At 40.3% G+C, this 24,518-nt stretch overlaps 1 protein-coding gene across 2 annotated transcripts; it reads right to left on the bottom strand.

Annotated features, from left to right (window-relative positions):
- Window positions 1-712: 712 nt before the first annotated feature.
- Window positions 713-6,704, bottom strand: LOC107796222 (uncharacterized). 2 transcript variants are annotated; one of them, XM_016618965.2, is made up of 2 exons: window positions 6,174-6,704; window positions 713-2,402 (listed from the first exon to the last, which is right to left on the bottom strand). In XM_016618965.2, the coding sequence occupies exons 1-2, from the start codon at window positions 6,264-6,266 to the stop codon at window positions 1,083-1,085; spliced, it is 1,413 nt and encodes a 470-aa protein (XP_016474451.2). In that variant the 5' UTR covers window positions 6,267-6,704; the 3' UTR covers window positions 713-1,082. The 2 variants fall into 2 exon arrangements, with proteins under 2 accessions (XP_016474451.2, XP_016474452.2); XM_016618966.2 differs by having other exon boundaries at window positions 713-2,399.
- Between the last annotated feature and the right edge of the window lie 17,814 nt (window positions 6,705-24,518).

Raw genomic sequence — 24,518 nt, 5'->3', positions numbered from 1 at the left:
AATAATTAAAGTGTTGTTACAACGACTAAAACACGAGTTTTTAGCCTATGATCAATTAGCATATAATGATATTCGATAATATTAAAGTTTGTGTTTTGTTGATAAGTTAGCAGACATTATGTTTTCATAGAGCTGCGCCGATTACTAGTAATTGGCATGCTCAAGACAATGGTTCCCCCGTCATGCTCAAATTCTGGGTCCGCCTCTGTTTTCATCTTCTTGATGTTGTTACATTCTTTATCCCTAAAAGTATTTATGTGACTCAAGTCGTTACATGCCTTAGTTTTATATTGATTCTCTGAGTTTTTATATTTCGTACAATGTTCTTTTTATTGAAACCTTTTTACGTCTAACGTGTACTTATTATCTTTTCTTTTTTACGAATAAAGACCTGGACTTTTGACAATATAAGGCGTGCAGAAATTCAGTTTTCAGTCTATTTCAAGTTGCCAACTCTAAGTGAATTCCTACCGTTAAAGACGTTGATCTGTAAAAGAAATCAAATCCAAATTCGCATTCCTTTTTATGTAATAAACAAAGTTCGGATTAGAAAGTTAAATTCCTAATCATAATACTCCTATTTTATCTTCTGTAAAGCAGACTCATTCCCACGCCCAGATGTTGAACAAAAGGATACAGTATGGCGTTCACATAAACAAAGTGTCGGTTCCTCGATGAATTTTTCCTTTTTCCAAGTTATTACCACCAATCGTCTGTAAAATTATAGTAGCATAATAACTTTGATAGCGTAAACAAGTTGAAGTGAACAATTCCCAGGTCAAACATCTCAATTTTAAGGAAAAATCATTTACATCTCCTTTTCAAACATATTCTATGGTGTATACAGAAGTCCTTTATTCAAAGGAATATTTTCAGGTGTGTATCTGAGCACCAAAAACCAATTACTGCTGCATGATGTGTAACAAGTCCAACTCTTCAGTTTTAAAGCCAAGTTTGCACTCTTCTTATCTGTCTTCTTTGCAATTAGAAATCTTCGCCTCAAATCCAGCTTATTTTATCAGAAGCAGTAACATCCATGCGTTTAACATTGATATCCAATATAAACCTTTAGTTCTCAGGCATTAGCTGACTCCTGGCTGCAGCACAGGAAAGAAAGTCCAGTTGTTTTGAATACTTGACTCCTTTCCAGTAGCCTTGTCACTTGTCCACCACTCACAGTCAACACTGTGCTTCTCCAAGACTTCTATTTTCACATTGTCAAAATCAAAATCTTTGCTCGAACCAAATGTAATATTCCGGTGTTTCCGATGACATTGATCGTCCCCCCTTTCTGAAGCTTTCTCAGGCAATCCATCTGTTTTTTCTTCGACGATAGAGCTACTACTTCTCATTTCCTTATTGGAGGGGGCAGGGACATCCATTGGCAATGTCTGTTGCGAATGTGACATGACCGGTTCTTTTTCTCTACAACTTGGGACATCTTCTCCAGTTAATTCAAATGAAACTCTGTGATCAATTACACCCTCCGCGATTTCAGATCCATTATCAGAATTGGCAAGAGATGCTACCTCGGAGATTTGGTTCTCCAAAAGGTAACAATCTCGGGAAGGTGGTTCCCCACCATTTGGAGTCACAGTCCCAGAACCTAGCCTTGATATCCCACCATTTGGGGTCAGAGTTCCAGAGCCCAGCCTAGAGCCCCAGCCACTCGGTGTCAAAGATCCTGAGCCAACCCTTGAACCCCATTTGCGAGTGGAGAAATGTTCATAACCAAGAAATTTTGGAGGTTCCCCCTTACGGAACTCAATTATAGGGCATTTGCCAGGGAAAGGTGAGGAGGTGCCAGAATTTGATACTACTGAACCTGGAGATATTAGATTACTACCTGGACTTCCTGGATCTTGATAAGGCACAAACTCATACTGGGATAACGGGAACTTATAATTGGAACCACTATATCTTCTATTGCGGGCCAGAGATGATGTCAAAAGCTGAGCAAAAGGCACTTCTGGTGAAGGTGGTGTTGTCATATGCACCGGCTCAGGTGGGGGAGTAAAATTAGCAGTAGATGGTTCAGTGGTGAAGGTAGAAAAAACAGGTGGGGAAACTAACTGTGTTTCATGAGCATAGGGACCAATTGCAAAAATAGATGCAGTCCCACCGGGAGAATATGCATTAATAGAGAAGGATTTGAGAGAGAGTAATCCAGCGGGCGACTGGGTAGCAGAAGGAGGATCAGATGGAAGAAAGGATGCAGGAGAAGAGGGAGGAGCTATAAAAGGAATTACAATGGTGGCTGAGCGGTTTGGATTTTCAGTAACTGGAACAGCAGGTCCAGGTGCCGCAGGTTCAGGTACAAGGACGGCATGACCAATTCGTTTGCTGTGCTTGTAAGAACCAAAACACCAGTATAGACTCCAGCAGCTTCCCCATCTTCTCTTCTGGAACCAAATAATTAAATTTGTGATTAATAAATCTTCAAAGGACAATTATGAGCATAATTGAAGACCTTTAGACAACTCTAGGACTCAGCATTATAGCAAGTACATTCGATCCATGTTAGTTAAATCATCTTAAAACTTGAAACCAATAACAAAAATTAAACGACATATAACAATAATGGGAAGGCAAGGGAAGAAGAATACAAGTAGAATTTAAAACAAGAAGTTCGATAAATTTCATGTTTCTTCATTCTTCAACGGAAAATGACAAACAAACTCCCAAACTGTGGAACACTGCAATACTCAATGTTTTTTATAGCAAACACATAAATCCATACTAGTTAAATCATCTTGAAACTTGAATCCACTTAAAAAGTCAAGCATCTCAATAACAATGTTGTATGCTACATTGAAATCAAAAGCAAGCACAAGAAAAGATGCAATATTAACAGACTTCAATGCTGAACGGAACAAACCTACAAGGTCAAAATAAAGAGTTGGTGCATAGATTTCAAAGTGTACACGCTATCTAGAGATCGAAACAACTACTATTTGTCTTGAGGTTGTTCGCATAATCCTATCATGCTCGAGTTGAAGTCTTCTTACTTGTCCTAATTGTCTACATCAAGCATAGACTACAGAGGAAACTAGTACTATATTTTTTTTCCAATTATCCAACTATTTAAACTTTTCAATTAATAGGGCATGTGAGAGGAGCTCAAGTATGGACCAAGCTGACACTGATTAACTCTATTTAAGTACCAAGTTCCTACGCCTAGCAAATACTCAAATTTAAGAATAAAAAATGAATTAAAAGAATTACAGAAAAGGAGGGAAACGTTTTACTTCCACTTATTCAGAATTCTAGGCTTCTTCAATTAGTTTTTGATCAGGTATAAAACCTACCAACTCGATGATCTGATTACTAAGAGTTCCTTTTGGTAATTTCTTACGGGAAGATAAATTCAGACCACATATAAGCTTTGCTGCTTTAGCCTGGTATATACCCAAACCATGACCAACATTTATTCGATCATCAGAGTTGGAAATTGGAACGACTCCTTCTCTGCCTTTGAGTAATGCTACTTTTCTCTAAACATTTTGAGAGTCCTACTTCATCTTTAAACAATCTAGTCAGCATTAAAATATATGCCAAAAGGCTTGTTAAAGATGTAATAACTGGCTACAGCTTATAGGTGCCCCAGAACTGCCCAAGTTACAGATTTTCCAGACTATCAACATTCTCTTCTGATTTTTTGGCAATTTCATAAATATAAATCTGTAGAGCCAGTATGCACAAAGAAACACATCCTTTGGACATCAGAAATGACATCAGTGATTACTTCTAGTTCTCATAGCTCAAAGAATCTAGGGTGCATAAGGTACCCGTCCTTCTCAAAAACACTAAGCACGTTGAATATTGAATAGCACAACTTAAGCGCAACCATTTTCACAAAGATGCAGCCTCATTTTCCTAATCATAACTTGTATAAATTAGAAACAAGAATAAAAAAATGCATATGCAAGGGCCAATTGCCATATAGTTACACATAGAACTCCCAAGTAAAAGGCAAGCATATCTGGCAAGTGTAGAAGGATAAGTCCATTCTATACGTCAGCTGGTATTTCATTTTCAAGTTTCCAACAGCATAGGGACCTTTAGCCGTTCAAAGAATTCTTGATGGAAAAAAGGAGCACCATTTCTCAGTTGAAAAAGCTACGTAAATGCACAACCACAGGGCCTAGAGCTTAGTAACATCCACAAGATAGAAGAAGATCAGACGAACTTCCAGGACTGATTCAGGATAAAAATATGGCTTCAAGACAAAATCCAATTATAGCCATATGCAGTATCATAAATGATTCGTGGAACAGGAAAATATGGTTACCTGCATCATCCAAAGAGCTGATATATTGTCAAAGTAGTTTAGTCCCAAGGAAAGATCCTAATCTACTACTTCTCTCCACTGACTCGGTTCATAACTATTATTCTCCAACCTCCAATAACCTATCAACTAGTCACACAGCTCCTAGAAATGTCATATACAAATTTTCACTTTCTATTTGGCTGTTTCTGATCCCAAAAGCTGGTGTGCATATCAGAAAGATGGAGAAGAAAACCTATACCTACAAGCATGCATATATCTCTTGAAACTTTACAAAATTAAAGCATCACAGTAAACCATTTAATGCAACAGAATGTAATGAAACTGGCTCTCCCTAGTTTCCAAAACATCATATTAAACCTAACAAAAGGCAGCCCGGTACACAAAGCATCCCGTATTCATGTAGGGTCTGAGGAAGGGTCGCACCTGAAGGGATGTAACCCCAAGAGATGTAATGTGGACAGCCTACCCTAATGCAAGCATTAGTGGCTGCTTCTACGGCTCGAACCCGTGACCTATAGATCACATAGAGTCAACTTTAGTGCTGCTCCAAGGCTCCCCTTCATTGTATTAAACCTAAAGATGCAGACAAAGCAGATTGATACATTCCTCAGCCCTCAATCTTCCCCCCATTTTATGGACACAGCTTGTAGATTTTCACAACTTTTTCTCTCTAAGTTACAATTGCTAATATCGTCTAGGCTAAAAGACATGACATCCTTTTAAGAAGAATAGTCAAAGCATTCAAACTAGACACTTATTTTCGAAAGGGCAGTAGGTCTTGTTAAAACAAATCTGGAATCAAAGAGAATTCTCTTTTCTCCCGTAAGTCCTTAAATCCTAAGTCCAAGCGATTCCTTTTATAAGCCAGATCCAAAATATGTGGTTTCAGTCGGATGCTACGTTCTCTGATGGCACTGCTCGCTTCGTTGACTACTGATTGTATCACACTCAAAATGAAATGTAAGAAACCAGTGCTACAGATGGTCATACGATAGGTGATGACCCAAGAATTGTGGAAGAGAAACGAGCACTGTTTATTGCTTAACTGATTTTCAAGATAGAGAAAAAGGAGACCCTCATACTGAAAGAACCCAGATGCAGATAAAGTCTGCAATTTTTACACAATCGACCACTTGATCTCAGCTAAAAAGGCAAGAAAGGTACTTTTTGCAGTCCACAAATCCTAAATGCGTTGAAGGTTGCAGCAGAACTCCCCTTAAGCAAGCCGAATTTTCTCAAGCTTTTCCCTCCACATGTGTATCTATCCTTAATCACCTTAAATACAAGCTTCAACATCCATAATGGAAGGAATATTCATATCTAATCATAGCAAACAATCTTTCATTTCCCGCAAGATATTACATCACAGTCCACAACCTTTAATTATACAGAGTTGACCACCACATATATTTCCTATACCTCTTAGCAGGGGATTGTTCTTCCTCAGCTGGCTTGTTAATCGTGATTGCTAATCATACACAAATCATCACCAGCTTCCTTTTCTTTCCCTGATCTGTATTTCCTTTGTTTGATGATTTCAGATCGTTTTAGCTGATAAACGTGACACCACTGTAATTCAACGATCAACACAAATCTCCAATCCAAGTCCACACAAGAATCTCACACGCAATAATTAGTAAGGAGAAAATTAAAAACAGAAATAAAAGGCTTTAAGCTTTCACCTTTAACTTCACAACAGCAAGAAATTTGCATCAAATCATTATAAACAAGAAAAGGATAAAAGTTAACACAAGAATTTTCAATACTCGATTTTAACTTCATCATCATAAACCTATTATTTTAAAAAGTGACATCTTAATATATAAAAATTTACATACTATCATAAATACAGAGAAACAGAAAAATATATATAGCTATATACCTGAACTGAAGAGGGTTGAACTCTACTCTCTGCAGTAACTATGGCAGTAGCAGCAGCATTTACCGTATCTACTGTATTCTGTACGCTACTCATGCTGATCAAAATACAAAAAAAAAAAATCTGTTCGCCGGCGAAGAATGATGAACTTTCCGGTAACTGAACGGCCGGAATTTAACAAGGAAGATCGCGAGACATTCGAAGAAGAACAAACGCAAACATCGAGAAATGACAGCGATTTATTAATAAAAGATGAAAGAAAAAGTTAGAAATGAAATGAAATCACGAAAAAACTGAGTTGAGTCTCTCTCTAGCTGTTATTTTGTAATTATGTAGGGAAATGTGGGGTCAAAGGAACATTAAAGCAAAGATCTGTGGTATTATTACGAAGATGGGGAGGTGGTGGGTGTGGATAATGTTTGGAAAATTGGAATTATTAGTGAAGTATGGAATGGCGGAAATGTCCTTGGGTTACGGTCAAATTTAATGAGGTGCCATTTTCTGTAAGCGGCGCAAGATAGATAGGCTGGGCTATTAATAGCAAAACTGACGCCAGGGGTGCGCATTTATATATGTATTGTTAGAAGACAGTAAGGAAAGGGATGTTGTATCGGGTGACAGAAGATGATGCGTAATGCGCCACCGCTTAAGTTTTTACTCGGATCACGTGACCGTCGTGAGCTGTGAGTTGTTTGGTTTCTTTTCCTTTTGTTTTTTCTCCTCAATGTCAGCCTTTTATCTAATCTTAGTTGCTAGATTAGCGCTTTATTTTGTTTCGTATATAGTACTCCAATTAAGGAGTAAAAATGGTCTAATTGAATTTAAAAATTAGTATTTTCTCAATTTAGATAAGTTAATTTGACTAGGCACGAAATTTAAGAAAGAAGAAAAAATTTAAAACTTAAAACCTTAAGGTATAAAACTTTGTGGAACTATGATATTTGTGTGAGTATAAAAGTTTTTTATTAAGGGTAAAAATATATAAAATAAAGAGTTTAAAGTTAAATTAATTTCAAATTTAAAAATATATTTTTTATTTTAAAACATACTAAAAAAAAGTACCTCGTCTGATTTAGAACGGAAGGAATAGCTAAATTGAAATTAGGCATCACGGTAGTTCCACATAGACATAAAGAGTCAGAAGTTAATTTTCGTATATAAAATAATAAAGAAATAGGTCAGAGCATATGAATTAACACATTTACTTGTAATGATATATATATATATATATATATATATAAAACATTTTAAAAGATAAATCTATAAACCTACATAAAAATATTATAAATTATAGTTTGTAATTAAAATATTTAAAACGCTAGCTTTTTCTCAAACGATAAAAATAGTTTTCTCTTTAGAATTTAAGTTAAATACTTTGAAATTGTAAAAGAAATTTTCACTATCATCGCAATTGTAACATGTTATTTTATATTCATTAACATTTTTACCAGGTAGTAATACTAATAAAAAATATTTACCTTTCATTATCTTATAAATAACTAAACTTTTTAAACATTTTTGACAATGTCGTATAAAATTTAAATTTCTTATGACATATAAGTACTACTACGGACCCATTTGTTCATGATTTTTTTTTCGAATTTTTTTTCAAAATTGTGTTTGTCCATAAAATTTTGTAAGTTTTTGTTTTTTTAAAAAGAATTTTTTTAAAAATCAAATAGTGATTTTGACCATTTTTTTAAATTTATTCAAAAAAAAAATTTCTCCACTCACAAAACTGCAATATTTTTCAAGGGAAATACATGTCCAAATATAATTTCAAATTTCAAATACCATTTTTCAAATTAACTCCAAAAACTACTTTTTTCAAAAAGTAAAATTTTATGTATTAATGTATAATTTATATATTTTATAGAGAAAATGGCATTGCATAGCCACTCTCAAAATAATATCCGAAAAATATATATTTTTATATATTTATACATTCTATATGTTATATATAAATTTTATATACTTTTTCGGCTACCAAAATGTAAATAGTTTCTGGGTCCGTCTAAAAGATAATACCCCTATTTTATACATATTTTTTGTATCTTAGGCTAGCTAAATGTACTTATTTTTGGCCGATTGGCGAAAGAGGGAATGATATTCCTGTGAAAGAAAAAGGGAGGAGCGAATACACGTGCGGGGAACCACATCTTTTGTAGTTTTGGTGCTTTTCCAGGCCCTCGTGTGTATAGGTGCGTCTTCTGTTTAAGACAATGACCCTCTTCTTCTTCTTTTTGCTTCTAAATTATAAGCAATCTATTTATTTCAACTACTTTTGCACGGCTCTAGCCTTCTCCACGTTATTCCTTTCCCCTTTTTTCTCATACCCGTTTTCCCTACTTACTAGTAAACAAAACAAAACAAACAGTGCCCTTTGCCTTTTTCCTTGTCATGAAACGTGAAAGCAAAAGCTCCTTAAAAACTTTCTACGGTTACCTTTTATTAACCACCTTTTCCATACAACATGTTAATTACTAGTGTATAACTAGCCTTTTCTGTCGTTTATCTTTTCTCCTAATCTTTACATTATTAACCATGCATCTTTTTTGTTAATGATGAAGATAATGATTGTTAATCAACTAGAGAAAAAGAACTAGTCGTGAGAAGTTATCAATTGTGAATCCACTTCAACTTCAACAATAATCATTCATTCTTTTGGGGGGGGGGGGTTTCTTCTATTAGCCCTCACCTCTCACTACATATATTAGTCAAAATCTGACCGTCACGACTAAGTTGACCGACATGCCGCCTCAGTAACTGAACAGTGAAAGTTAATAGAGCTCACTCCATTTCTCCTCTATGACATCCGACGAATCGGTAAGGGTGACGCCTAAAATCATAGCCAAGACATATTAGCGGTAAGAAGATGTCAAGTCAAGCAAAGGGCAAGGATGCCCTGACTATATATAGCCAGGGAAAGCTCTCCCCACAGAGGGCTGGGGGGAGAGAAAACAAAAAGCTCTCTTCTTGTATTCTAGAGAAAGAGGAAACGAACTCGAAGAAAATATGTAAGCTTATTTCCTCATCGATTGATGAGAGACACAAGGTTGAATCCTAATGAAATCAATCATATTTCTTTCATCCCATGTGCAGTCATTGCTGTTAACTTTTTGATTTGAATTAATTATGTCTGGCTAAGATTTACCCCTTCATCTTTGATTGATTTGTTCAAAAGGGTTTTAATATCTTTTGAGTCAAACAATTTGGCGCCGTCTATGGGAATTTCTTAGTGAAAATTCCTAGTTTCTCCCAGATCAAAGCCAAGAAACACAATCACCCACCAAAAGAAGCACGATGGGAGAATCCAACCCACGCGAGACATGGGAGCAGCGCAGTAAGGGAAGAAGAGTCAAGTAGGATTACCAAGCCTAGAAATCCTCACCCCATCAACTGCAGATATACTAAATAAGGAAAACGGGGTTACCAACCTGTTCTCCCGCACCGGACCACCGGGCGGGAGCGAAGAAAAGCTCATCCTCACCCCCCCACTCTTTGTCCAAGCAAGCACATAAGACACACGTGGTGAACGTACAAAGGAACATATCGATTGAAAGACAAAAATTACTTCAATACAGCCGAAATACCTCTTGTCGGTAACGTCTCCGAGCTGGACGGTAGGAGTCAGACAAGAAAATTATAACGCGTACACAACACGAAGCTAAGTGAAACGTCAACACCTCGTATTCACCAGCGTTGCACCATATGGTGCAAACAATACCAAACAAACTGGGACTCCCACGGAAGATGTCCAACTCTCCAAAAATTGGGACTAACGACGGGCTGTTATTTCGATAAGTTCGAAATAACACTCTTTAAGGCCGGGCCTTCGCCACAAAAGAGAAGGGTTCGACCTCGATCGAACGACGATGGGCTGTTATTTCGATAAGTTTGAAATAACACCCATTAAGGCCAAGGGCCTTCGCTAAAAAAGAGAAGGGTTTGACTTCGATCGAACGACGACGGGCTGTTATTTCGATAAGTTTGAAATAACACCCTTTAAGGCCAAGGGCCTTCCCAAAGAAGAGAAAGGTTCGACCTCGATCGAATGACGACGGGTTGTTATTTCGATAAGTTCAAAATAACAACCTTTAAGGCTAAGGGCCTTCGCTAAAGAAGAGAAAGGTTCGACCTTGATCGAACGACGACGGTATATTATTTCGATAAGTTTGAAATAACACCCTTTAAGGCCAAGGGACTTCACCAAAAAAGAGAAGGGTTCGACCTCGATCGAACGACGATGGGCTGTTATTTCGATAAGTTTGCAATAACACTCTTTAAGGCCAAGGGCCTTCGCCAAAGAAGATAAAGGTGCAACCTCGATCGAACGACGATGGGCAGTTATTTCGATAAGTTCGAAATAACACCCTTTAAGGCCAAGGGACTTCACCAAAGAAGAGAAAGGTTCGACCTCGATCGAACGACGATGGGCTGTTATTTCGATAAGTTTGAAATAACACCATTTAAGGCCAAGGGCCTTCGCAAAAGAAGAGAAAGGTTCGACCTCGATCGAACGACGACAGGCTGTTATTTCGATAAGTTCGAAATAAAACCCTTTAAGGCCAAGGGCCTTCGCCAAAAAAGATAAGGTTCGACCTCGATCGAACGACGACGGGCTGTTATTTCGATAAGTTCGAAATAACACCTTTTAAGGCCAAGGGCCTTCGCCAAAGAAGAGAAAGGTTCGACCTCGATCTAACGACAATGGGTTGTTATTTCGATAAGTTTGAAATAACACCCTTTAAGGCCAAGGGCCTTCACCAAAGAAGAGAAAGGTTCAACCTCGATCGAACGACAATGGACTATTATTTTGAAAAGTTTGAAATAATACCCTTTAAGGCCAAGTTCCTTCGCCAAAAAAGAGAAGGGTTCGACCTCGATCAAACGACGACGGGCTGTTATTTCGATAAGTTCAAAATAACACCCTTTAAGGCCAAGGGCCTTCACCAAAAAAGAGAATTGTTCGACCTCGATCGAACGACGACGGGTTGTTATGTCGATAAGTTCGAAATAACACCCTTTAAGGCCAAGGGCCTTCGCCAAAAAAGAGAAGGGTTCGACCTCAATCGAATGACGACGGGTTGTTATGTCGATAAGTTCGAAATAACACCCTTTAAGACCAATGGCCTTCGCCAACAAAGAGATGGGTTCGACCTCGATCGATTCACGTCGAGATGTTATTTTGATAAGCTCGAAATAACACCCTTTAAGGCCAAGGACCTTCTCCAAAAAAGAGAAGGGTTCGACCTCGATCAAACGATGACGGGTTGTTATTTTAATAATTTCGAAATAACACCCTTAAGTCCAAGGTCCTTTACCAAAGAAGAGAAAGGTTCGACCTCGATTGAACGACATTGGGTTGTTATTTTGATAAGTTCAAAATAACATCCTTTAAGGCCAAGGGCCTTTGCCAAAGAATAAAAAGGTTCAACCTCAATCGAATGACGACGAGGTGTAAGTTCGAAATAACACCCTTTAAGGCCAAGGGCCTTCGCCAAAAAAAGAAGGGTTTGACCTCGATCGAACAACGACGGGTTGTTATGTCGATAAGTTCAAAATAACACCCTTTAAGGCCAAGGGCCTTCACCATAAAAGAGAAAGGTTCAACCTAGATCGAACGATGACGGGCTGTTATTTCAAGAAGTTCAAAATAACACCCTTTATGGCCAAAGGCCTTTGCCAAAAAAGAAAAAAAGGTTCGACCTCGATCGAAAAACGATGGGCCGTCATTTCGATAAGTTCGAAATAACACCCTTTAAGGCCAAGGGCCTTCACCAAAAAAGAAAAAAGGTTCGACCTCGATCAAACAACGATGGTCCGTCATTTCGATAAGTTCGAAACAACACCCTTTAAGGCTGAAAACCACCAGAAGGGAAGAAAAATCAGGACTCACCATACGGGCATCTATCTTGCACCAAAGCCGTAAACAATTGAAATAAAGGTGAAGTACAAGACAACGAAGAAAAAGAAAACTGTCCTTTATACAAAGTCATAATGCGGTCTATCGCCGCTTACATATGGCCTAAGCGAACCCCAAAAAAATGAACAAACAATTGAAAATAAAAATAGACGAGGACAACGTTCTTCATTCGGCATCATCACCGCCATCACCATCACCATCATTATCACCATATCTAAAAGGCTCTCCATTACCGTCATCCGCATCCCCATTAGCTTTGGGTGTCGCCGCGTCATATCCACAGTTGATACGAGCCTCCCGTACTTTCGCTCACGCTTCTTCATAAGCAGCCTTAACCACGGTGCCCACCTCACACAAACTCTTATATATGTCCCGCTGAGCTTCGGCATAAACCAGAGCTCGTGCATATGGCGGGGGACGGCCATGGAGGAGGACTCAACCTGAGTCAACAATCGCCCATTTTATACCTCCAGATCCATGACCTAGTCTCCCAGAACCGATGCCTCTTGATCAACCACACCGATACGCTCCTCGAGCCTCGCCTCCCTGAGGGTAGCTGTCACTTTCTCCGACTCCTATTTGGATTGGAGGACGCCGATGGTGTTCTACAGGGTCGTCGCCCTTGCCAAAGCCTCGAACCAAGAACTCTCAATGCTCTCCAACCCAGAGATTTTGCTTTCCAGTGCAGTCAATTTTATCATCCACTCCACACTCATCGCCTCGACCTTGACCAAGTTCTGATCCATATCTGACTGCATCGACCTCAACCTACCCTGTAGATGCTCGCATTCTGTGGCGACCCCCTTACCCAACTCGAGCTCCTCGTCCTTAATTCGAATTTGCTCCTCGAGTGCGCTCTTGCTGCGTATAGGTTGCATCAATTCCTGGTCCCTTTTTCCAACTCCTCACCAAGAGCTCGATTATGGCGATTCGTCCTCAGCCACTCATGCATCTCGTGACATCTATCGCGGTAGCAACGATACTTCTCCAGCATCTTCAAGAAAAATTTTTCCCGGGTGTTGGCTCTACGAATGCTTTCCACTTCCACCATATATGTCTGGAAAACAAAAGACGGGGTTAGGCTAGTACTTCTAAAAAGGGTGAAAAAAGAAAGCGAAAGTAAAATGCAACGTACCCTTAAGCCCATGGCAGCCATTTCATCCATCAAATCAGCATCAAGAACAGACTAGAGGGACTCATTCTCGGCCTCGGAGCATGACAGGCTGAATTGCGACACCAGATCCTCTCCTTCCCCCAAGAGATTGACGCCGGAAGGGATCTAAAGAATATGGGTCGAGCCCCCCGCATTAACCACCAAATGAGTAAGGCCCTCCTCAAACATCTTGATATCATCGGGGTCCAAGTCTGACTCAGATTCATAGTCGTCAACCACCACGCCTTTTCCCCTTTCCGCTACTGGAGGTAGATCCCGACCCACTGCAAAAGATGAGGGCACGTCTGAAATCATGACGGAGGCCCTAGAAGTTTGATTCTCCATCACGACAGGTTGTTGGATACCAACAACGACAGGGATCTTTGATTGATCCAAGGCAGCGACAAGATTCTCTAATTGTCGATCACGGACATCGACAATTTCGACGGTCTGCTCCGTCCCCACGGGGGGGAACCGTCATAACGCCCTCTCCAGATTCTGTCGGGGGAGATTCATCTAGATAAATTACTGTCGGGGGCGCCGTCTCAAACTCCACTCTCTATCTCTTTGGCAGCCCCTTCTCTTCTCCTGTAGATGGTGATTCACCCGTTGGGCGAACGACATCGGTTGGAAACTCATCCTAAGAAATAGCCCTCGCAGGAGTAACCAAAGCCGCAGACTCAACTAAAGTAGCCCTTGACGAAGGTCGGGTAATGGGTACTATAATAGGGTGAGCAGATGTGGCCAGCTAACGGAGGGGCCCTTGCTCTCCGCACTCTCCCTGAAAATGACAAACGATGCATGAGAAGCTAAGTAAAAAGGGAAAGAACAGTAGATAAAGATGCCATCTCACATGTAAGGGGCCTATGTCCGAACCTCTCATGAAAGGTCGACCAGATGCGAATCCCCACCGTATGGGGAAGTATGGCTTCCACCCATTCACGGATACCTTCGACAGGTAGAGGAGGAAATCTCTCTGCTGCAAAGACGTGATAAAATTTAGTACCTATATAGAACGGTCGAGCACTTCGACTACTTAAAATACAAACTTACATGCAAAGTTCCATTTATTAGGAATCCTATTGGGTCCGCCACGATATGCTCAGTTCGCACATAAAAGTAATTCTCGTAGAAATGACATTTGGTCCTGTTGTCCATCTTCAGCACCATCCCTCTCAACCCCCCAGGATGCATGTGAATCATCGAACCGCGAATAAGTGGAGGAGAAAAGATGCTGAGCATATGGTCCAAAGTGACCTCACGACCAATGAGTTCAGCATACTTAAGAAGCATAAGGAATACCTTGTATAAATAGGGCGAAAGTTGGGCGGGACACACTTCGTAGAAGCGGTAAAAATCCACCACCAACAGGGGAAGAGGAAATGTGTACCCTACAATGAAGGGGTAGGAGTAGAACACACAGTACCCGAGGAGGTCAAAGTGAACTATGTCTTTTCCCACTGCCGGCCGCATATCGACATAACCGGGGATCCCCCACCTTTCTTTCAATTCTACAATATCCCTCTCCCTCAGAACAGAGTGAACAAGTTCCGCTTCGACCTCGACGGGAGTAGTGAAGTCAGTCGACTCTCTCCCAGGGCGGGGTAAGATCTCAATCACTGATGGGACCCTCTCATCCTCCACCACATCTGCCCCTCTGATGATCTGAGCAGCACTTTCCGATACCGGATCAACAACAGGGAGATTGTCACGAGAATAATTGCCAGCCATTCTTGTCAGAAAATATACCAAAGAAATAACAAAAAGAAGAGATGAAAATTTTCAGTGAACAAGGGGGCACATAGAAATTTGAGGTACCGGGAAGAAAATATATCAGCAGGATTCTTCCGAGTGAAAGATGAAAAAGTGTGTCAATCGAATGACAAGTTTCCTCTATTTATAAGAGACATAAATCCCCCGAGCACGAAACCAAAGAGTCACCAATCGAATCTGGTAGGGCACAAAACGTTTCAGCCTCCCAGAAACGTATGTCATAATGATGATAACCACGAAACAACATTTCAATACCAAACGATGTTTCGATTCTGAAACCGCCGCAACGGTCCATGGGGATCTAAAGGACATCGCCGCTCAACTAAAAACCCATAAAATGTGACTAAGGAACGGAAAATCGTCGGTTAGATTTCTCTTGAATACGTAACGAACATGATCTGTCTGCCGAGTCCGACATAGGACGACCCCGACAGATGGAGGAACTAATTGTATTCGTCAAAATCTAACTGTCACGACCAAGTTGACCGATACCCCACCTCAGTAACTGGGCAGTGAAAGTCAATATAGCCCACTCCATTTCTCCACTATGACATCCGACGAATCGGTAAGGGTGACGCCTAAAATCATGGCCAACACATATTAGCGGTAAGAAGATGTCAAGTCAAGAAAAGGGCATGGATGCCCTGACTATATATAGCCAGGAAAAGCTCTCCCCATAGAGGGCTGGGGGATAGAGAAAACAAAAAGCTCTCTTCCTATATTCTAGAGAAAGAGGAAATGAACTTGAATAAAAGATGTAAGCTTACTTCCTCATCGATTGATGAGAGACACAAGGTTGAATCCTAATAAGATTAATCATATTTATTTCATCCCATGTGCAATCATTGTTATTAACTTTTTGATCTGAATTTAATTATGTCTGACTAAGATTTACCCCTTCATCTTTGATTGATTTGTTCAAAAAGGTTTTAATATCTTTTGAGTAAAACAGTACGTAAGTAGATGTAGATGTTAAAGTAAATAGTTCTAAGTAATTTTATACAGAAGAATTAACCTAAACAGTCAATCACCCAACCGCTCAAACAAGATGGATAAAAATAAATTATATATATATATATATATATATATATATATATATATATATATATATATATATATATATATATATATATATATAGTATGTATGTATTATGTTTGACCAAAAGATGCCAAAACCTTTTTGATTAAACAATTGTTACTAATGATTTAGGTTAATATTAGTCAAGCATAGTAAACCCCATATCTGGAAAAGAATCAGAAGGTAATGAATAAAATGAAATAAAAAAGAGCAATCTTTATTATCTTTGTTATTTCCTCTTTCATGATGCCCAAGAGGTCATCGATTTTACATCCTTTTTAGAAGGAAAATAGAAGGAGAGGATATAGAGAGAGAAAAAGAAAAGCCCCCTCCCTCTTTGGGGAATTCATCCCATATATATATTTTTGAGACCATGACCACCTTCTCCGGTCGGTCTGCCCTTACGCTGAGGCCTTTTTATCATTACTTAAGTATTATCTTTTGACTCATTGTACATTGTGGATACTTAGACTGAAGTAGGTTGTGATGGTCCTCGCTACCCCGCCCCTTAGACGGGGTTCTAACTGGGTCGGCTACTATGGTCAGATTTTGACCTATACAGTTAGTCCCTCTGTCCGTCCGGGTCATCTATTGATGGGCCCGTCGGGAGGATTATGATTTTGAACACTTAAGAAATATCTAACCATTCGTGCCTTGGACGTAGTCTATGGATCGAGGCGATGGGACAGCGCTACAACGGTGCCCTTGGGACCGTCGCAACCGTTCGGAATCTAAACGTTTGTTTGATTTGAAATGTCGTTTGTGGCTACTGTCATTATGACACACATTTCCTGGTGATTGAACCATTTCTTGCCCTTATCAGTTTTGATTGGCGACTCTTGGGTTTCCCGCTTGGGGAATTTATGTCCCTATAAATAGAGAAAAGACACCATTCGATTGATACACTTTCTAGCCTTTGTTAAGAGAACATTGTAGATCTTTCTCTTCTCATATACTTTCAGATTTTCGATCTTCTTCAGTTAGCCAAAAAATTTCACCCCCATCTCTTCTTCTTCTTAAGCCCTTTGTTCCATTAAATCGATACTCATGATTGGTAGTTCTTCCCGCGCTGATAATCCTGCCGCAATTTCGGCATCGAAAAGTGATGTCTCTGCTCTCGGTGGAGTGGAAGTTATAGAGGAGGAGGGGATTCCGACGGCGGCCGAAATACTGCCTCGCCCTGGAAAGCCGTGGAACGATTTCCACAGTCCCGCTGGAGAAGCCGGAACTCTCTCCCTCTATTATGACTGAGGTAGATATTGCGGAGATAAGGGTAAAATGGGGGATCCCTCGCCATGTTGAAATATTGCCGGCTTCGATCGCCCGAGATATTGTGCGTTTTACGCCTACCCCTTCATCGTCGAGTATACGCTTCCTCTCCCCCCCCCTTAGTGGTAGATTTCTATTATTTCTATGAGGTGTGTTGATTGGAGCCAACCCTACACCACTACGGAGTGGCAAGAGCGGTCGAAGTAGCTTTTACCCGAGATGGTCGGGATCGAATCCACAGGGAGCTAGAAGTGGGAATTGGATTTCTATCTAAGCTAGAGATGCGTAGTGCTCTTAATTACTCTTCCAATCATTTTTTGGTTGAATATTACTTCTAATATTTAAGCTAATAATAAGCTAAATTAAACTAAGAATGATTGCTTGTAGGGTTTTCTAGTTAGTTAAAGAGGCACTAGGGAAGTGACTTTCTCCTAGGTGAATACTTGACGGGATCTAAAGCCTAAGGAAAAGACGATATGTTGGGGATTGTGATATAGCCAATGCACGGAATTACTCACTCTATACCTCTTGGTAGCTTGAGTGACTTTTCCCTAATTGACTTTCTCAAGACCAATTGGGTGTCAAAATTGTGCAAGCAATATAGGCTCAAGTTGGGTATTACTATCTCTAAGTTTAACCCTTTAATTGGGGCTATCAATCTCTTGATTACACCCTAATTCCTTGTTGGACAGATTTTCCTAGACTCAAGCTCTCTTTCTCAAGAAGAGCCCAAGTCAAATAGGCACAAATTAGTGTTTGCAACCACTAATTCAACATGGAAAACACAAATCAGTCCAAATATCAACTACCCATAAACATCTAAGCCCTAAATCAAAAAAACCCATCAAATACTCACACTAAGGTTGAGCCACAACCCTAGATAATGGGTCTAGCTACTCATAATAATGAAAGAAAACTGATAAATAGATGAAGAATAACCCATAAGATTCAATTACAAGCTAAGATAAAGAATCAGTGTTAATTTAGCTACAAATTACTCAAATTGTCTTAACACAACCGTTCATGTGCTCTGGTCTTTCCCTAATTACCAAAAGGTGACTTAAAAATAGGAAAAGAAAGTATTTATACTAGGTCAAATTTTCTGGACAAAAATACCCCTGACGAGGTAGTGCGGTCTGCACAAAATGCACCGCGGACCGCACTGAAGCTTTTTAGCTTGATAATGCATTCTCTGAATCTGGCCACCGCGGGCCGCATAAAATGCACTGCGGCCGCGGTAGCATTTCGTGTGGTCCGCACAAAAAGGACCGCGGACTGCATTGGCCTTCATCTTCAAACTCCTAACTCTCTGAACCCCCATCTTTGCGGAACGCACAAAATGGGTTGCAGTTGCAAAGAGGCCACTGTGACCGCACTAAATCCTCTGCGGTCCGCATCGCCTTAGGCTCCAAAAGTGCACCTCTCTGATTCTCCTCACTGCGGACCGCACTAAATGGATTGCGGCCGCAATGGATCTGTTTTAACTGTGCTTGGACTTGTTCTTAGTACTTATGCATGTTTCACTCCTTTTAGAGATAGTTTTGACTAATGTCACCTTTTTTACCAAACCCTGCAACAAAGTACAACATGTAAGCTTTTGAGACTATTTTGTATACATTTTTAATCAAAACTCAAGTAAAAAGGAGTATAAAATGGACTAGAATCCCTAGTTATCAACTCCCCCAAACTTAAGCTTTTGCTTGTCCTCAAGCAAACAAAATAAGACCCACCTCTTAAGAGTAAATCCAAGAAAATTCAACTGACCTAAAGTGACCTCATCTAGCATCAATTGGGACTAACAATTGCCCTCAATTCAAATGAATCATTAACAATATTTGACCTTCTAAACACCATGGATTTAGTACAACACAAGAGCATCAAGAGTCGACTCAACCCATCAAAGAAACTCTTTCTACTACCTTGGTCATTGTGGAACCCAAACTCATATTCCTCAACTTTCCTTAAGCAACCCTCACTTTTAGATTGTAGCACTCAGAACGAGGATTGTGGAAAACACACTCATCTCTCTCAAAGAAAGGTCACAAGTTCGGCTCTAAGTACCATAAGCTTGCCCCTTATGTGGGTCACCACTAATGTAAGCTTCATTCAACTCAAGATCATATAGGGTTTTTGTGGAGATATAGTGAAGGCTTTTGGTTCAGGGTAGGAGATATTTGGTTTAGGTGGGTTCCATCTTCCTTTAAGCACTTCATTTGCTTCATTTAGGCACACATTCTCTTGACTTTTTGAGTCATTAACTTCTTTCTTAGAGGTTAGAGAGACGCACTGTCACTCTTTCTTGTTCATTTCAAATATTTTCTCCTTTCTCAACTTTCCACACCTTTCATCTCTTTACTTTCTTGAATCCTTTCATTTTTATTCTACATTGGTCATTCTTTTTGACTTTTTAATTTTTCTTGCTTTTTCATTGTCTTTCCTTTTCTTCATTTTGTGTCTTTTACCACTTTGTTGTATTCCTCGTCTCTCCCCCCCAAACCTATGCTTTTTCCTTGTGCTAAGGAAAGATCGGGTGCCAAGAGAGGGTATTTTTAAAACGGGTAAAGACTTGTATCGTGGTTTTTGAAAGAAAAAGGTCTATGGTTAAAAAGGGTTGACTAGGGATATTAACATTGGTAGGCTATGAAAGTTTTCAACACATCATTCGAATCAAGGAGAGCCTATAATCACATCTCAAGTCAAACTACACTTAGAATTTCGCCTAGACAAACATTTAGGGTAAGTTCTAGACTAATGGCTCGGGACTTGGACTTGCAATTTAAATTCTCACCACACAAGCTATAGGATTGCTAAAGAGACAGAGTCGGAGGCCCACAACAACTTTAGCTAAGATTTGAGCAACACAATGGTCCCGAAAAACCACTTGATGATTATCGGCCAACACAAGAGTCTCAAGGTCACAACTTTCACCATCATATACACAACAATTTATTTTTGACCATAGGATCAAAGGCAAGTGTGTTAGGCCCAAGTGAAGCTTTGTTTGAGGCACCATTACTCACTAGCTACTATTTACACACAAAAAACAAAAAGAAAACATACTCAAACCCTTAAGAAGGTTGTCATGCCATCCATAATCGGGAAGAGCCACCCGGTTCACACAAATTCCACCTTTAGAAAGAACCGTGGCATTAAGAAAACTAAAGGCTTACTGAACGCAAAACTCAAAATAAGAAGCTATCGAAATGAAATAAGAAGCTATGAAAGAAAAAATGCGGAAAGTAAAAATGAATATATACAAGAGGGGATTTAGTCGAATATACATAAGGGAGAATAAATATATACACTGAAACGTAACTTTATATACAGACCAAAAGTATAAAGTACGAAAAGTGCAATAAAATGATAAAATTATGTACATACCAAAAGTAAACAAAAGCCTAATAAATAAAAAAAAAAGAAAAGTAATGTCATATATACAACCCAAATCACCCAAAATAGGGCTACCCCTCAAATGAAAGCTAGCATTGTCCTCAATGCTAACTAACCAAAATAAGAGCAATAAAAGATAGAGCATAAAAAGAAACTCCCTATTGACCCTCCGTCTGCATAAGATCATGAGTCTGGGTCCCTAGGTCCTCGGACTGCTCGGGAACATGAGACTGGATCCCTGTAACCTGTGTCTCCACTGGGACCTGGGCTTGTACTAGGTCCTGAGCCTGCACTGGGGCCTGAGACTAGCTAGAGGAACCTCCTTGCAACTCCTCCAACTCTATCATAACATCATCATCACAAGGAATCACCCTCTTTCTCTTTGCTGGCCTCTCTGTCTCCTGCTCCAGCTCAGGCTGGGCTGCTGGAGCCGAGTCATGCAATAAAAGATCCAAAGGCAAGTGATCAGCCTTTAATCTCTCCACCTCCACCCTCAACTCCTTTACTGACTCCTTCGATGCCCGAGTCTTTCTCAATTTCTTTGTTTCTATGGTTAAATCCTTTAATGCTTTTCCATGTGAACCCACAACGACCAATATTAATTGTTGGTTCTCCAGGAGCTTCTTTTGGTTCTCCAGAAGCTCCTTGAGAGTGTCCTCTACTGACTGTGGGACCTGTGGTTGAAGAGATGCAGACTGGGCTGCCACCAACGTAGAAAGTACAGGCAACTTGGAAGTGGTTGCCTGCATCTAGTTGTTGATACTGGCGAGGGTCTAGCTTAAGCGGTGGGCAGTTAAAGGATATGCTGCAGATGAGGGAATATTTGGGGCTATAAAAGTGGAGGGTCCTGGGATCATGTTTGGGGTAGCTGAAGGAGGCTGAGTAGGAGCCACTACTACTACTAGATCTTCAGACTAGCCAGTAGAAGCAGTAGATTTACCCTTGGGGTTCTTGCCTTTAGGGTTGTCATCACCCTGTAGGCTGTACCAGGAAAAGGGTGCCTTCGGCTTCACCTTCACATCAAATCTCCTTTTTTCTACATCTTGATCCTTGAAGTACATAGTCAGAAAAATTAGGAAAGGGTAGGATCTATCACCTTCGTTCACCACCCGTGTAATTGCCCTGGACATCATATTCTCGATGTTGATCGGGTACCCCGCCATGATCGATGCCACCAATATAGCCCGGGAGATAGGAAGAGAGTTGTCATGAGTGGTGGGGTCTAGCCTGATACAAACAAATGTCTCCCACCCTTTTGCTTCGAAAGTCAGGATTCTCCTCAGAATTTTTACTCCCGTTGTCAACCATGCTGGGGTGGTACCTGGGATTGCCAAGTACTCTGCTAACCACGGACGTGTATACTCCCCCAAAGCTACCTTCTCTAAGTACAATCTCTCATCCTCCTCCGGAAAGCCCAGGTAGTCATTGATCATTTTTACATCAAATTTTATTTTCAAATTTCATACCTTAGTCATTGTAGTTCCCTTTTTGATATGGGCCATATTGGTGTAGAACTTCTTGACTAAGTGCTCATTGGCATCCTCCATGTGGCCTATGAAATTGTCCCAGTCTGCTCTCTCTCTGAACTGCCTCAGCACATTGAGGTTGTGAGGCAAAAGGTCCCTTTTAATGAATTTTTGCTCAGGTATCAACTTCCTCTCAGGCCACCATTCTCTAAACTTGTGGGAGGCTACTTCACTCACGAATCTATCTTGCCATGCTTCCGGTTTCATGGTTCTCTCTACTCCTCCTACTTGGCGCTCACCCCTTCTTCTGCTTCTACGGGATCCTCACCGGATATTGAAGCTGTAGGTGAGGTAGAATAGGCATTGTCACTGCCTGCAACTAAGCCCTCAGACGACTCAGAAGAAATTTGCACTGACACTTGGGTAGTAGGGGTGCCCGGAGGTGTATCTCTCAATCTGTTCCTCTCCGGCCAGTCAGGAACATATTCTGGCACAGAGTCTGAGTCGGATGCCTCCTAGGAGGGCACATACTCACTTCCCAAATGGGAAGCAGCTCTATCAATAGCCCTTATTGTCTTCCTGGTATCTTTGATAGCTTGCCGGACTTGGGGAGTCAATTTGATCATGCTTTTTTCTCTACCCAGGGAGGACTCTCCTTTCCTTGTTGTTTTCTACCACTGCCTCGTGATTGAACCATTATCTGCAAGTGTAATTCAGTTGAAGCTTGTTAGTATCACAGTATCAGACGAATCAGAAAAGAAAATAATTGCAGACACAAAAGAAAATAATTGCAGATTGCAGACCACACAAAATGTAGTGCGGTCGCAAAGGGACCAATAGAGACCGCACAAAATAGCATTGCGGTCCGCATTGATGTGGGGGTCAGACTACCCACTCACTGACAAAGGCCACTACGGACCGCACAAAATGGTATCACGGTCCGCATTAAGGCATCGCAGACCGCACAAAATCCACCGCGATCGCGGTCCTCAACTTTCAACCTTTCTGAAGTTATACCATCACGGTCCGCACAAAATGGCATTGCGGACCACGGATAAGCACTGCGGACCGCACAAAATACCATCACAAACCGCAGTAAGCCAAGAACAGTAATACCAGGGTTTCAAATATTCATCTCAATTTTAGCCTAAAATCACATATTATTGATCCCCTGGGTGTTTAATCAACTTTTTTCACTAACTAACCCTAATTTAAACATTATTAAGCAAAACCTACGCATCGATTTAAAGAACAAGGAAGAAAAAGAAGAAAAACTAACTAACTAAAAGAAAATAATAAAGTTAAAAACTAAGGAAAAATTAAAATTACCAGTAGTGAGATGCAACATAGATGAATGAGAGTGAGTGATTGAAATTGAATTCGTGCAGTTAGGGCTTGGGTGAACAATATTTTTTTACTATTTGAGAGCAAAGGATTGAAAAGTTTTATATGAGGGCCTCAAGTCCTATTTATAGAAAAATGACCTGGGGCCCGCTTCACCTACCTACCACGGGCCGCACAAAATTGCACTACGGTCCGCGGTACTCAAAAATCAGAAGCTTTGGGGAAATGTCCACTGCGGACCGCAAGAAATGCTTTGCGGCCGCAATGGTCTACCGCGGACCGCACAAAATGCATTGTGGCCGCGGTGCTAAACTTCAGAGACTCCTCCTTTTTGACCAATCCACTCTGTGGACCACATTGAAATGTTGTCCCTCCACTAAGGCCCTTGCGGCCGCAGTGCAAACTTCAGAGAGTGCACATTTCCAACTTGGTCCTGCATTGTATCAAAACAATCCTACACACATCTCACAACCATTTAGTCCAAAAGCAGATCTTATACTACAAAGAAAATCAAAGAAAAACAAAAAGAAAGACACATGGGTTGCCTCCCAAGAAGCGCTTGATTTAACGTCGCGGCACAACGCATGTTACCATCAAATCACTTTAGATGGAGTGCCACCACGTGGCCATTATTAATTTTGCCAGGTAGTGCTTGACCGTGTGCCCATTAACTTTGAAAACCTCTCCATTATTGTTCTTCAAGTCAAGTTCACCAAACGGAGTCACAAATAACACTTCAAAAGGTCTACTCCATTTCGACTTAACCTTTCCCGGAAACAGACGCAATCGAGAATTGAACAAGAAACAAATCACCCACTTTGAAATCCTTGCCACGAGCATATTTATCATGAGGTTCTTCATCTTGTCCTTGTCAAGGACGAACTGGAGTAGGCATGGAATCGGAATTCATCAAGTTCACTAAGCTTCTCCACATGAAGATTTGATGCCA

This window comes from Nicotiana tabacum, chromosome 6 (genome assembly GCF_000715075.1).
Source record: "Nicotiana tabacum cultivar K326 chromosome 6, ASM71507v2, whole genome shotgun sequence".
Taxonomy (NCBI): domain Eukaryota; kingdom Viridiplantae; phylum Streptophyta; class Magnoliopsida; order Solanales; family Solanaceae; genus Nicotiana; species Nicotiana tabacum.
This window is presented reverse-complemented; position numbering and strand designations above follow the sequence as displayed.